The following is a 15,976-nucleotide window of genomic DNA, read 5'->3' on the forward strand; positions in this document are numbered from 1 at the left end:
ACTAATTAACATGGCTCAGAGCATACATTGCTCAATAAAAAAGAGAAATGGCCCTTGTGGAGATGGTTCCTTAGTTTTAAAGAGAGGCTTAACGATCCACTATCTGAAGATAACTTAGTGTGGTGCTGCTGGGATATTTACAAACAAACAAGCTAATATCCTCACTGAATTGGAGACTCCCACAGAGTTCCCTAGGGACTAAAAATCCAAATTTGTTTAACCTAAATGCATTATTGTGTCCAAATAGAATCCAAGTAGAACTCAAGAACATTGAAATGGAATTATTGAAATAAATCAATGTGGATTCCATTAGAAGGCAGATTATTGAAGGGGAAGAGGGTAAATCTATATGAGAGTTTATTCTTAACACATTTAAAGTAAAAAAGTTAGAATTGATTGTCAAACTTTTTATCATAGGGTTTATTCTGTATTTGGGATTATTTACCTGAAATAATAACTCAGATTTGAACACTTTTTAAGGCTCTTTGAACACTTCTTGCCAAGTTACAGTCTAGAAAGCTTATAACATACATATTCCTGTTAGTAATATGTAAGTTCCTTGACAAATTCACGATCACTTCGTGTTGTGACCACTTCCTAATTAGATCCTGTGCCACTTGCACATCTAGAACGTACTTAGGGCTTCCCTCACCCTACCACTGAGGTTCCAAGGCAGCTAGATAGCTTTTATCATCTCACATGCCTGTTCTTTTGTGGGGGTGTGTGTGTGTGTGTGTGTGTGTGTGTGTGTGTGTGTGTGTGTGTGTGTGTGTGTGTGTGTGTGTTTTATTGGCCTTAGTGTGATTCCTCCAGCTCTAGTGGTAGAGTCAGTAGGAATACTTCCCTCAAAGCTGTGCCGTTTGTTATGTGAGTTTTTACTTTTTTGTTCCAAAACCTGCCTCTCATGGGGTAGGTAGGTCCTACTAAAATACTTTTTTTATTACCTTAAAGCTTATTAACTCATTTTTTTGGAAAAAGCCTAGAAACCATATTTCTTTAGGTCTTTTCTTAACACTCATACTTTAGAGCTTTACTTTTGGATGTCAGTACTCTACCATCAGTAACGACATAGGGTTTGCCGAGTTGGTATACTTAACCTGATTCTTCAGTACTTGTGGAATAACATATTCACACCTCCATACATGTATTGTATAATTTGTCACACACGTGCCCAGAGAAAACACATGTACACCAAGTGAAATTATTTTTTGGACAAAAATTGTTTTTAAATAAACAGTTGATCACATCAATGCATTTTTGGTTACATTGACTGTATTCTGTTGTAAGAGAAATACTTGTAATTTTTTTAGAAAAAAAGAGTATGTTTTAAACATCTATCCAGAACTACAACGATTTTCACCCTAGAATTCCAGAAAACCACAAGACCTCTTTTATAATCACAAACATGTAGTTTGTGATTCTGTATAGTTTATAAGGGCTTTCCACATTCATTATCTAATTTTATTTCTAAAACTCTGTCTCATCTAGACAAATATGCAAGAGATATAAAAGGAAATTGAAGCATGAGGCTGTTAAAACCTCTCCACTCTTAGCTACTCAGGTTTGATTCCTGGCTTTGCCACCTACCCCTAAATTCATTGCTCCTTCCATTGTAACACTGCCTTTCTAGAAGAATATTAAACTCAGGTTTATTTTAAAATCATGTAACATGTCATTCTCAAGCCCCTATCTAATTTCCTAAAACATACTTAAAATATAACAAAACATTCATACAAAAAAACAAGCTACTGTGTCAGTATGTAAATGATTTAAACATTATTCCCTGTCAATAAAACGTTCAAATGATTCTTAACAGTTTCTTTATATTCAGTTATATCTGCTTTGAGATTGTACACTTTCCAAAATATCTATTTATTTAAAACATAATGTGACTGGGTAATAATATAAAGACTTTTTGTTGAGAAAGGAAGGTGCTATGATGAGCTAAGTGAAACTGAGTTCTTAAATATTAATTTATCTTTATATATATAGCTTTGAACATTAAAGATCAAACCTTATTTCTAGTTTATTTACTGGATTGTAATTGATTGTTTAGTGGAAGCTAATGGCTAATCTTACTATCATTTGCATTGTACTTGACTTGTAGTATAATTTATATACTTTTTATTTAATAGGTAGTTGTGTCAACTAACATTGCAGAGACCTCTTTGACAATAGATGGTGTGGTATTTGTAATTGATCCTGGATTTGCGAAACAAAAGGTACATATTTTAGTACTTTAGTACTTTATAAATTAGTGTTAGCTTTACTGTATTTATTTATTACTCATTTAATGGCTAAAATTTACTTTCTACAATTTTTTCCCAGTTGGTTTACAATTTTTTCCCAGTTGGTTTGTATTTTATGTTAGCCTCTGGTTTAACAAGTGCTGAATACCAAGCACTGTTACCAAATGAAGTGACCACTGAGTAAATAAATAAAACTATGTTTTATTATTTAAAGATCTTTGCATTTGATTGCATTTTGTAGGTATAATTGGGAGAATTTGCTGTACACAGTTTTTATGTTTTTGGTAATAAAACCATCCTTTAAACTGGCAGCATATAACTGACTTCTGTACTAAAGTTCAGAATATTTTTCTTGTTGTCTGCACTGAACGTTAGGTATTGAAATTGACAGGTTCTTTTCAGGAGAAGCCTTCAGCACTATCCACTATATAAAAGCAAGGTAAAACTGAACTTATTTTAAATTAGGAGGAGTGAAGATTATGTAAGCCATTTGTCGTTAGATGAGAGACATTTCACGTTAGCTTGAGTCCCTTAGAATGATGGACTCAGAATACCTGAAAGAAAGTTAAGGAGTAAGGATGATGAATTCTGTTTCTGTCCCACCATGATTTATGGAGGTTTTCAACACTGACTTTGTTTATTTTGGAATTAGCTATGAGCTTTGACTACTTCTTTCACAGTTTTGTGTTTAATTGAAGGAAGAATTATACTTAATGTTATTTTCATTCTAATAGGTGTACAATCCTCGGATAAGAGTTGAGTCCCTTTTAGTGACAGCCATTAGTAAAGCTTCAGCTCAACAAAGGGCTGGTCGAGCTGGACGTACGAGACCTGGGAAATGTTTCAGACTTTATACAGAGAAAGCTTACAAAACAGAAATGCAGGTAAGGAGTTTTACTGTATCCTTTCTGTGTTTGGAAGGTTAGGTTGAATTTGTTACCAGAAGAAAATTACTTCATTTACTTTATCTTGCCTTTTGGCACTGTAAGCTCTTTAGTTTTTCCCTGAGATTTATGGTGCAGTCTACCAGTACAGCTCTTTGTTACAGTTCAAAGTCTAGGTGGGCACCAGCAGTAACACTTCAGACTCTATAAAGATTGTTCACAGAAAGTGTCTGATTTCTTTTTAGTCTTTTTAGTTCACAAATATTTTTCTCCTCTCTGATTCAGTGGTTTAGAAGAAATGCCAAAGTGAATAGCTCAGAGGCAGAGAACAGATATGTTTTCTTCTCTGGAGCAAGAAGTTTACAGAATGTTTAACAGATTAAACATTTTTTGTATTTTTCTAGGATAATACCTATCCTGAGATTTTGCGTTCTAATTTAGGATCAGTTGTGTTACAGTTGAAGAAACTTGGTATTGATGATTTGGTGCATTTCGATTTTATGGATCCACCAGGTATGAATTCTCAAAGCATATTTTATCAAACCTTTAACCAAAATTGACTCTTTTTCCTACATCCTATCCAGTATATATATTAAATACATTTTACTTTTTTCTTACAGTGCATCAAGATAAGTTTTGGGTGTTAGCATTAAAACTAAAAGTGACAATTAAAAGAAATTTTTTTTTCTTCAGAAGAACTAAATTATTCTGGGAGTTACCAACTGGGCATGGGAGTGTGAAAATTTTCATGTTTTTTTTTTTTAAAGGAAAAATTGTCCATAAACACTTTGTTGAGTTAACAGTTATTTAATGTACTTAGGAAGATGACAGTTTTAACTACCATACAGGAAAGTTTTGCAATTTTATATGATTCATAGTTTGCTAGATCACAGTAATTGAATTGATGACGGTTTGAGTTTCAAATTTGGTCCCCTGTAGAATGAAAAATGAGATTGCTTATAATAGTTTGTACTTTGTCACATTTTTGCTTATTAAGGCAGCTTGTCTAATAGATTGCCTTTTCCTCCTAGCTCCTGAAACTCTGATGAGAGCCCTAGAACTTTTGAATTATCTGGCTGCTTTAAATGATGATGGAGATCTGACTGAATTGGGATCCATGATGGCTGAGTTTCCTCTAGATCCACAGCTCGCTAAAATGGTTATTGCAAGTTGTGACTACAACTGTTCTAATGAGGTCCTATCTATTACTGCTATGTTGTCAGGTAATAGAGGGAAAGGAACTAAAAAAAGCCCAGCTCTTCAAAGTTTGGGTGGACTTCACTTTTGGTTTTGCTTTTTAATATATAATATGCTAGTGGATTTTATAGATGGTTTTAAGGAATTCCTTTTGTTTCCTAAATATCTTGTAAAATAACTCCATAATGACCATAGTATTACAACAGCGTAAGTCATTGTGCACAAAGTATAGTAAAAACATTGGCTCTCTTGAGTACAAGTAAAATTTTCAATAAGAAAAGAATAAATCTGAAGACAGAACTGAATTCTTTGGTAGGTCCATCAGTTTTGCAGTTTGTTGCTGAAAGTACAAGAGCTTTGTTCTAGTACCTGGCAATGTAAATGAGCCTGAAGAAAACCAAACATGATTTAAAGAGTGAGCTTTTCCTACATGTATAAATATGTATTCCAGTGGCAAAGAAACATGAATTTCAAACTTAGTATCAAATAAATAGAATTAGTAATGTATAATTTTAGGCTTAAAATCTAATTTGATGCTAATTCTTTTACAGTGGCAGGAAAACACTTGATAAAAGAAATACACCTAACAGACAAAAATTGCTTATTTTGGAAATTGGAACATTATGCTGAGCAAATAGTACTGGTTTCAGTAGCAATAAAACTTAATTCACAAATGAATAGTAACTTGGAAACTAGATTTTCAAAAAAAGAAATTGTTAACATAAATGTACACTGATTCTTACAGCTAAAACTAGAAGGCAGAGTAAGTTTTTACTATCAAAGTACTCTACAATACTAGTTTCAATACTGGAGAAAACTGACTTCCAGTCATGAGTGGTTTATTAGTCTTATTTATAATTAAATGCCTCAGATAATTCAAAAATTTTACATGGAATCAAAGGGAGAAGTTTTTTGAATTTCTAAATATAAAAATTTTGGCTTAGTTTAGATCTATTTTAATGGTGTGAATTTTTAATTTAAGAACTAGCTAAAATGTGTTTTTGCAGAGTTATGATTGATCAGACTCAGAGCAGATGGGCAGGGCAGTATCGAATCATTTTAATGAAATTGTAGTTTCTTGCGGAGGTGGTGGTAGGTTGTTGTCTGCCTTTTCTTATATGTTGTTTTTGTTAGATTCTCCCAGTTGTAGTTAACTCAGCACTTAAGTTTTTAGAGAAAGTGTGGGACAAGAGTTAACAGATTGTGTATTTGTTATCTATCCAGCGTTTATTTTTCTAGTTTCTCTTACCAGGCTTACTATATAATTACCATTGTTTGGGTTTAGAATACTAGCCCTTTAGAAAATTGGTCGTTATGATGCAGTTGAGATCTTCCAACTACATATCTTATTTGTAATAGTTCTGCAGCACGTAGGATTTACTGGTCGTCTTCCTTATTAGCACATCGAGAGAATGAGCGTGTATGTGCAGTAGTTATTAAGCATGGTATTTGGGGGAAAATGTTAAAAGAGTGAGGAAGAAGTCGTGGAACTAAAACAGTTTGCTGAGCGTTTAATGCTTTGTTTTCCATTTAAAGAGTTTCTGAAGTTTTCGGGTCCTGATATAAATAGTACAAATCAGGGGCCTTACAGAGTGCTTCTTTTTCCCAGTGTTTACCTCTGGTAGCTAGTTCATACTAACTTTCACAGTTAGGAGAGGTTTATGTACTTTTATGAATTACCTTGCTTCAGTTACATTAAGGAAGACTTTTACTGTGATCATGTGTTATTATTTGGCTTCTTTGGAATCATTTTAAAGGGAAATTGTATGGCAAAGAGTGATTTGATACTGTATTTGATCTCGTCAATTATTCCCACATTCTCTATTTGAATTGATAATTCATACATTTTTTATTGATAAAGTACTAAGAGCTTAAAAAATGTGTTGACAAAGTCCCAAGCTGTTAAGTATTTTTCTTTTCATACTGCTCTTATGACTATGGAATTGCTAAAGTGAATTAAGGAAAGTTGTATTTCAAAAAAAATGTAGTGCACGCTTTGTAACAACTTCAGAGTTTTATGTGAATTACTATTGAGGCTCTAAACAAATACTGTAGTTACATATTTTGATGACCCTTGAAATAATGACTGTTTCAGATTAATTGTCAATTTTTAAAATACTGGATTCTGCTTTTATATAGAGGTCTTGATTCAAATAACAGTTTTAAAAAAAACTTGGGACTTTATTTGCTAATCTTATGCTGGAAAACTAGGCTGAATATTCCCAGCCTTTTTGAATTTTCTTAATTCAAAGGCGGTTTAACCTTCCACCACTACTGCTATCATCAAAACCCAAGATTTCATATTTTTTATGTTTACATATGCTTCTGCTCACCAGTGCTAATAGTGATACCCACCAGTTGGTAGTAGCCACAGCACTAGGGAAAAATTACAATAGAAATGTGGCAATAGACTGGTTAGAAAGTTGTTTTTAGGCCTACAGTGGGCAAGTATAGCTTCATAACTTTCATAGCCATTCAGTGGATTCAATGGATGGCCTTTTGAAAAATTATATTTAGCTAAAAAGTTATTGACACCATAATTCTAGTTATTGGTAGAGCTATTGGCACTGGTTTTTTAAATAAGTTGAGCTTTCTAGTATCTTGATGGCCTTCAGAATAGCTGTTTTGATGCCTACTTTTAGATCTAGTTAAAATAATCAGGTACTCTGTAGCTTTGAAACCCTCTTGTCTTACAGATGTGGTTAGGTGTTGATGTACCAAATCAAGGTAGTAAACAGTCCAAGATGCAGTTGGAGGCCATCCTGCCCTGCCCTATGCTCTGTGAACTGACCTAGCTAGGCCTTGTTCCTCTGTCTGTGAATGCGTGACTCATCGATATGGGCGTTTGTGTTGGGCCCATACCAACCTTGTTTAGTCCCACAGTGTTTTGTTCGCCCCACGGAGGCCAAGAAAGCCGCAGATGAGGCCAAGATGAGATTTGCCCACATAGATGGAGATCATCTGACACTGCTGAATGTCTACCATGCTTTTAAACAAAGTAAGTATAAATTAGATTGAAAGCACTCTTTTGTCTAAATGTCACTTGCAGCATATAAGATGTTTCTTCATCTCACTTTCATTTATTATCCATGACAACTGTACATTAGAAACCCAGAGGTGCTTTAGAAAAAACTCCTGACTAGCATTTAAAACAGAAGTTGCACATCTTTTCCAGAGTTGTTTACTTTTATAATCAAGGGGAAAGCACTGGAAAGCTGGGAAATACAGAGTCATAAAAATGAAATACTTGTATGAAATTTACCATGAGTATATAGAGATTTTGATACTTTTTTACTGTTTATTTTTATATATTTTGCATTTTGTATGAACAGTTTTATATCACTTACAGAATTATTACTGTCTAATATTTTTCCTAATAAATAGCTCTTACATAAAAATAAACTAACAAAATAGACAAATAAGCTACAAATGTGAATGATGATTCTCAGGCTGTAAGTGGTCCATAAACATGAGGTGGGAAATTAACTCTGCTTGTAGTTGAATAAATGCATTATTATTGAGGGAGGTACCATTTTCTCACCTATAAAATTGGCAAAGGTTAAAGAAAAATAGTGTTGGCTGTATAGGAGAGGGTTTAGTGAAATAATCATAGACCAAAGGTGGAATATGTAATTATGAAAAGCAGTAGATTTTGTTACCAAGAACCTTAACAAATTCATACCCTTGGATCCAGAGATAATCTGTGAAATTTTCTTCTAGTGTTCTGTAGACAGAGAGATGAATCAAGATTTTTATACCACAATTATTTGTGATAGTAAAGAAAAATGGAAACTACCTAAATGTCTACCAGTAGAAAGATGGTTTGATGATTTATGCTATAGCCACATGATGAAATATTGTTCTAGCTTTAAATCATATTTTCAGAGACTATTTAGTGACATGAAGAAACATTTTCCAGTTACTTGGAAAATGTGAAGGAGAGAAATGTGGAAATAATCACAATAGGTTCTGAAAATAGTGATTTCTGCATATCAGTAGGTTAACCTGTTGGGTGATATGTAATCAAAGACTGGTAGCCCTGCATCACCCTTTACCAGGAATGTGGTGTTCTCAGTCATTCTTTTAAATTTGTGGTTTCTACTAATGAGAATTTAGTTTACTAATTTATAATATTGACATTCAAATTTTTCACCTGTTTTCATTTGTATCTCATTTTTATTATCATAAAAATCCTATTTACACTCTTAAAATAGTCTGTTGACTTTGGCACAGTTCTGTCGGGAATTTATTCAACTCAGGGCCCAAAGTGCTAGAGGACCAGTATGAGGAACAGAGACCTTAACAGCCAAACTGCACAAATCTGTGTCTTACACACGAACCCTGGTGTGAGTTCATCAGTTGATATCAGATAAGGAAAAGGTACAGTCCTCCTCTCCCTAAGTCTTGCAAATTTGGGGCAGATAAGGGAGGTAAATGAAAAATGATGGAGAAACCAGGAGATGAAGGCTAGTATATAGTTTACTTCAGAACATTTATCCTTCTTACGTCCCAAGTATTGGTAATGCATAGCATTAAAGACTTTATTCCTGATGGGATAGGACAGTTGGAGAAGTGCACTATATTCCTGTTGTGCTGCAGGCTGTATCATACACTAGCTGATACTGTGTGACCACCAGAGACATCCCCTATTACAGATTGTGATAACTGCCTTGAGAAGGAGTAGATTCACATCCATCTTGGTTCTCGGAACCTTTGATGTTATTAAGACATCGTTTTAAGTGGAAACACAGATAAAGACTTGTTTATGAAATGTAAGAATGAGTGTTCCAGACATCCTTGTAAATTATATCACTAGTTTAAACCACTAAGAGGCACATGGTTCACAATAAAACTTTTAAACACTAAGTTTCAGATGGTCTAGCTCAGAAATAATTAAAGTACACAGTACTTACGTGAAGTTCACTTTTATAACTTTTAAATTGAATTTGATATTCTTAGTATGTGTGCTACTAAAGTGAGCAAGATATTTGATAATATTAATCTAAGCTTTTTTTTAATGATAAAGACATGGCATTTTACCAAATTTTTCATCCCACCCCTGTCTTTTAGATATCTATTGAAAACAACCAGGTTCGTGGGTAAAATAACTCAGTACAATTAAAATAGTTCATCCACAGTCATTGTTTTGTCACCCAATAGCCAAAAACCTTAGTACTGTTTCTAACTTTGAACTTTACTATAGATTTTTAGGGAAGTCTATAACATTGTGATTAATTTATAAAATGATACGGGCTGATCCCCTTTTTGGATTATTTAGCTTATTCTTTATACTGATTTTCCTTTGTAATTACATGATATACTTATTTGGATGATTCATGTCCCCTCTTTTTCCCTCCCTCCATCTTTGTAGATCATGAATCGGTTCAATGGTGTTATGACAACTTCATTAACTACAGGTCCCTGATGTCAGCAGATAATGTACGCCAACAGCTATCGAGAATTATGGACAGATTTAATTTGCCTCGTCGAAGTACTGACTTTACAAGCAGGGACTATTATATTAATATAAGAAAAGCTTTGGTTACTGGGTATTTTATGCAGGTATGTGAATAATACAGAAATACATAATTAAATGTTTCCATTATAATGTTTGGTTTCTATAGCAGGTTTTGGAATCCACTTAAACACAAAATTCAGTTAAAGAATGCCTATAAATATTGATCTTAAATTTTTTGTCCAGATTCTTGAATGAACTAAGAAGTTTTATGTTTCTAAATTAATTCACTAAATGGTATAGTTAGTGATCCAGTTACATAGAATTCAATTTTAGAACTACTTTGTTGATTAATGGGGGTCTTTTTTTATACTAAATGGATATATCAGCCACTTTCAGGTAGATTTTACCACCTATTTCTTCAATGTTAATTTTAATTCTTAATTTTTATAAATGTAGTAGAAAGTTTCTTTGAATCTAGATCTTAATTGGATTCACCAAAGTACTGAAAGAAGCAGTTGTCTGAGTGGATCCAGAAGTAGTTTACTTTCCTTTTTGTGTAGAAATTAGTCACTCCAGAATTCTAGTGAACAACTGTTTTGTGCACAGTCTAATAGCGTCATCACTGGTATTTGTAACTAAGACACTTGGGTGCTAGGAAAGCCAAGCATGTCTTTTAAGTAATAAAGATGAAAAATAATTTAAAGTGTTTCATTTAGTTTTAAGTGTTTTATATTGGAGGCTAAAGTAAAAGTTGTCAGGTAAATCTAGTAAATATTTATCTTAAAAATGCAAAAATTTTCTGGTGATGAAATGGAGACAAATTAGTCCATTACCTGGGATGGGATTGATTTTCATTATCTCATGTCTCCCACTTGTTTTTTCTCTCCTTTGGTTATGTCTGCTAAGTAAGATATGGCCTGCTTTCAGACCAGATGAGCTCAGTAAATAGAATGGACCTAAATGCACTGAGTCAAAATGAAAGTAGATTGGTACATTGTCTGTATTTGAAGTCAGAATAATGGTCAGAATGATTATTGTGTTATCTTATTACAAGATCTTGTGCTTATTAGAGTTAGGGTTTTCATACTTCACTCACCTTTCTTCAGACGCTTAACTGTATTTAATAAGTACTAGTGTATACTAGCCTTTTTTTGGACATATTCTTGAATTTGCTTGTAGTAATTCAAAAAAGATTGACAAAGCTATATTCAGGCATGGATTTTTATTTCTCTCAAGATTAAAATGTATTAAAAATAGGGCATGCAGTATATATAGTACCTGGCACCTAGTAAATACTAAGTAAATATTTATTGAATGAAATTGAGTTTATTTTCTATTATGTTTTAATGATTATTGATTATTGCTATTATTCACACATATTCTTTATGTTACTAAAGTTCTAGAATTAGAAAGGGCTTATTGTCATGTGCTTTGGTATTTGTTAAATGTTAGATGAATCCCACCAATTGATGTGTTTGATTATAAATAGAAGAAATGCAGGCAAGGAACTCACACACCAGTCCTCCCCCCCCAATTCTTAAGGATTTTTCTTTTTTTTGTTAGGTTACTTTTTGCTTTTCACTGCTTTTTCCTCTTTATTTTTCTATCTTATACATGAATCTTGTAGTAATTGTTCATCTCCTACATAGCTGTCACCTGGTATTAAAGATCCTACTCTAGATAGTCGAAGGCAGGAAGGACCAGATTGTATATCTTGGGCTCTGTGGGCCCATTATTTCCCTGTTGAAACTGTTGAATGCTGCCTGCCATTGTAATGCAAAAGTAGCAACACTGAAATTTTAATTCCGTGTTATTTCCACTCCAGTGTCACCAAATGTTTCTGTTTTGATTTTCTTTTTCTCCCATTCATTTAAAGATGTATGAACTATTTTTAGCTGATAGGCCTTACAAATGTAGGCAGTGAGTTGGATTTGGCCTGCTGTAGTTTGCAGATTCTTGCTTTTATCAGGCAGTGATAAATAAGTCATCAAATAAAAAGCAAAAGATGAGGCTTGTTTGCTTCTAATTATGTAGGTAGCTTTACGCCACTTTTGTAACTAGCATGTCAGAAGCATGGTGTTAATTTACTGGGTTTTGGTTTCAGGTGGCACACTTAGAACGAACAGGGCATTACTTAACTGTGAAAGATAACCAGGTGGTTCAGTTGCATCCCTCTACTGTCCTTGACCACAAGCCTGAATGGGTGCTTTATAATGAGTTTGTTCTTACAACGAAGAATTACATCCGGACGTGTACAGATATCAAGCCTGAATGGTAAGCTCAGTATCTTTCATTTTGTTAGCATTTTGCTTAGAATGGCATCTGAAAGGAGTCTTCGTTCTTCCTTTCACTCAGGGGAACTTGGTGTTCTCATCGGCTAGGGAGTATACTCCGGTGTATAGGTGTGGGCATTGACCTGAAGGTGTGGTTATCTCTTAAAATCTCTGCTTTGCTAAGAGGATGGTGGGATTGTTGGTATGATCATGGGCAGGATTTGGAGCCAGATATGAATTTAGAGTTGACAAACATCAGGAGTATCTTTGGAGCCAGTCTCTTGCTGTTGTGATCAAGTCTCCTGGTTCCAGAAGTCAGTCAGTCTTTATAATTTTATTTGTCCCATTATAATTAGCTCTGAACTGTTTATATGTTAGTGCTTTAGAAGCTAAGGAAGTGTAAAAACCACACCTCTTTTTTGTATCGTAGCATATTAGATTCACAAGGTACCCACCCACCCCACCTACTCCCCCTTTGTCTTTTGTGTGTGTGTGCGCCAGAATCTATTCTATAACTTAATACAGGAAACATCAGCCAAGAATGGTGGGACTGAAAGCACTTACTTTTAGTTGTTGTCACTTGCTATATATTTTGAGGCTTCTTTCTTACACTGATTTATGACTTCTGACACTTAAGTTGTGTAGGACATTACCATTTAACCTGAAATGATTTGTTGAGAAGAAATTGTATGGCTGAATGTTAAAAAAGATTCAGTCAGTTGTATTCTGTGGAGTAGAGTATATGGTTATTAAAACTTTGAAAATGAGATGATCCAATCATTTGAATACTGGGTGTTTCTCACACATAACCTGTAGTGCTATATAGCCTTGGAGAGATTGGTCAGAATAGTTTTCTAGAGTGAAGAAATTGTTGATCTTATGTTAATATCTTTGTATTAAATGTAAAGAAAAGGTTTTTTTAATGAATTTTTCTTGAGGTTTTTTTTCTAAGTTTATGGAAAGTCCACTATCAGAAAATTTATAGCTTACTAGAAGCACACATTTCTAAAAGTGGTATATTTATAAGGATTAAGCATTTTTAATTTTCACATTGATTTGGGATTTGTAGGTTTGCCTTTCCCTCAGTATATTAATGGGTAATACCTATCCTATTAGCAACTCCAGTACTTTAATTAAATGTTAATTTGGTAATTTCTCCCCCCCTTCTGGACAGGTTGGTGAAAATTGCCCCTCAATATTATGACATGAGCAATTTCCCACAGTGTGAAGCAAAGAGACAGTTGGACCGCATCATTGCCAAACTGCAATCCAAGGAATATTCACAGTACTGAATTCAATGCTTAGAACTGAAGTTATTCAGAGGACAGCTTTAAAAGATGAATGAACTCAAAAGTTCAAGTTGTGCTCTTCACATTGGTTCAATAATGGCCTTTATTTGAAAGCTTTTTAATTTTTCTTTACAGTAAATATTCCATTCTGATTTCATAAATTAAACATTTATGCCTCCCTTTTGTGTTGACACTGTAGCTCATACTGGAAAAGTCGATCAATGTTTTGCAGTTTATTGAAAGTAGTTCTATATATAACAGTGTTATAAGCATTTCTTTAGAAATGGTTGAAAATGCTTCTAAAATGTGATTATCGACCATGGTATGCATGATCGTTGTAATTGTTGACATTCCTTTTAGAAGTTGTGAAATGTTACAACTTGTGCTTATGTAGACACAATCTTCTGTCTCAGTACAGAGGCACTGACTTCAATAAAGTCTATTTATACTAATTTCAGCCACATCACTCTGATATTTTTGTTCTAGTCTCTTTAAGTATGGCTTCTTCTCTTCCCAAGTGCGGGGCTTTTATTTTTTCCCTTAAACTGTAAATGTACTGTGATTACATATTCACCATCTTCCCACAATGGCTACTCTTTAAAATAGTCACTAAAGCAGTGTTTTTAAGAACATAGCACTTCGATGGGTTAATCAGGCTGTGATGTAATGGGATAAAGTATGTTGTTTTTACTCAGAATTGGATCCCCAAAGATAATGGAAGGATGGTTTTCTCTTCAAGTTCATTTCAGAAGACTGATAATTTATTATTTTGTTACCACATTTTTGGCAGATCTTTTTGCTTTACCTAGATGTTCTAAGCACTTTAGACACTGAAACAGATGCTTGTTTGTATTAAATAGACAGTAGAAAGTGATACTATATTGTAGATCTGGGGGTCGATTTTACTAAATTCTTGGTGTTGGATGTATTGTGCAATATACAAAGTAATAAGTATAGTGTGTTAAAAATGTGAATTTGACTTTCCACTTCCTGTGATAGGCCGTGGACAAGTTAAAACCTATTTTTAATCACAAATGAGGTGTTTGGTGTGACCCATCAAAGGGTCTACAGTAAATCAGTTCCTTTCACTTGAAGAGTAAATAATGTACCCATTAATGTCTGGACTCCCCTCTTCTACCCTTCCCTACGTTTAAAAATATTTAAATTTTATAGGTGTACGTAGTTGTAATTTAAATATACTTTGAGGCAAAAATCTAGTTTGTGATTTAATTGGACAATTTAAAAGATTTTCAGGCTACTGGGATACTTTGTAGTGTAGGTAACTTATTAAAAGCCTAGTGGTTTGAAAGAGTTTAATATGCTTCTATTAAGTGCCTGATTTTGTTCCCATGGAATAAGTTACATGCTGAAATAATATTTTAGGTTTCATATTTATAAATTAGTTAAAATTTCACCCTTTGTTAAGTATTGGCAACGTTATACGCTAACATTTTTTAAGGTTAAGTCTAGGCACTTGGTCTGACTTTTCAATTAGTAATAAATTGCCTGTTAAAATTATACCACTGTATACAGTTGGTAAACCAGTGGCATATCTTTATAATCTGACCATCTATCCAATTTTAAATAGATCTCAGTGTAGTGTATATATTGTTCAATCTTGTGCTTTTTAAAATCTGGAGTTAGAACATTAGGTTTTCTTATAGAGAAACAAGTTACAGAGTGGTATGTAGAACGAAATTGGGTATTTATTTAGCAGTTTCAAGGAAGGGCTAGTGTTCTTTACAACTTACAAGTGATGAGTCTCCATTGGGCGTGGCTGCATGGAAACAGAAAGCAAACTGAGTCTTTATTCCCTATTCTCATGCGTACCCCACTTCTCCAGTTTTTTGAGGTTGGCCACAACTGACTAAAGCTGGGGTGTTACTGGCAAAGATGTGGATTTTTAAACTTGTGTTCTCCAACCCCATTATTTTACAGATTTGGAAGTTGCTTACAGTTTCCTTTGGTCACATAGGTGATTACTACTGTCAGATGGTCGCCAGTGATCTAGAGCAAGAAAGTAAATGTTAAAACTTCCTCAGTAATCTTTTCTGAAGATTTGCTGAAGAGATCTCCTTATCTCTCAATTTAAAATAGAACTGTTTTTTGTTGTGAGTACAGTCATTCTGAGTTCTGCGGAGGATTAGTTGTAGGACCCCTTGTGGATACCAGAATCTGTGGATGCTTTAGTCCCTTATCTAAAACGGCATAGTACCTCTGTATCCATAGGTTCCACATCCCTGTGGATGTGTGGTTACAGAACCTCTAGACAGGTGGTGCAGACTATGTAGTATAAGGAAGGAAGATCATCAGCAAGTAGAGCCTTTGCCTGTAAAGGCTGAGGGAATGAACACCACATGGTATAGGACAGTCCATAGCCAGAATCCCCAAAACAGAAGGATTCTATGCTGAATGTTTTTATATAGCATGTGACTTAGTCCTCAAACTTTAGGTCTGTAAGGTACTTGGAAATATTGGAATTCTCTTCTAAATAATTTTAATGGCCATTCCCTCTGCTCATATGCTTTAGAGAAAACCATTACTTTTGAAGACATCTTAATAGTTCTGTTAGAAATGCTGTGCTAAATACTTTCTCTGTAACTTGAATTCTAGAGCAAAGGTAAAA

The 15,976-nt window shown here is 34.0% G+C and overlaps 1 protein-coding gene across 1 annotated transcript in view; it reads left to right on the forward strand.

Moving 5' to 3' along the window:
* Positions 1–13,802, forward strand: part of DHX15 (DEAH-box helicase 15) — a 47,351-nt gene extending 33,549 nt beyond the window's left edge. The window contains exons 7-14 of the mRNA XM_006207013.4: positions 2,136–2,222; positions 2,984–3,133; positions 3,538–3,646; positions 4,165–4,356; positions 7,206–7,328; positions 9,702–9,892; positions 11,893–12,062; positions 13,236–13,802. Of these exons, the coding sequence (XP_006207075.1) occupies positions 2,136–2,222; positions 2,984–3,133; positions 3,538–3,646; positions 4,165–4,356; positions 7,206–7,328; positions 9,702–9,892; positions 11,893–12,062; positions 13,236–13,353 (1,140 nt within the window). The 3' untranslated portion in view covers positions 13,354–13,802. The remainder of the gene's footprint in view (positions 1–2,135; positions 2,223–2,983; positions 3,134–3,537; positions 3,647–4,164; positions 4,357–7,205; positions 7,329–9,701; positions 9,893–11,892; positions 12,063–13,235) is intronic.
* Positions 13,803–15,976: the final 2,174 nt, after the last annotated feature.

This window comes from Vicugna pacos, chromosome 2 (assembly GCF_048564905.1).
Source record: "Vicugna pacos chromosome 2, VicPac4, whole genome shotgun sequence".
In the NCBI taxonomy this organism is placed as follows: Eukaryota; Metazoa; Chordata; class Mammalia; order Artiodactyla; family Camelidae; genus Vicugna; species Vicugna pacos.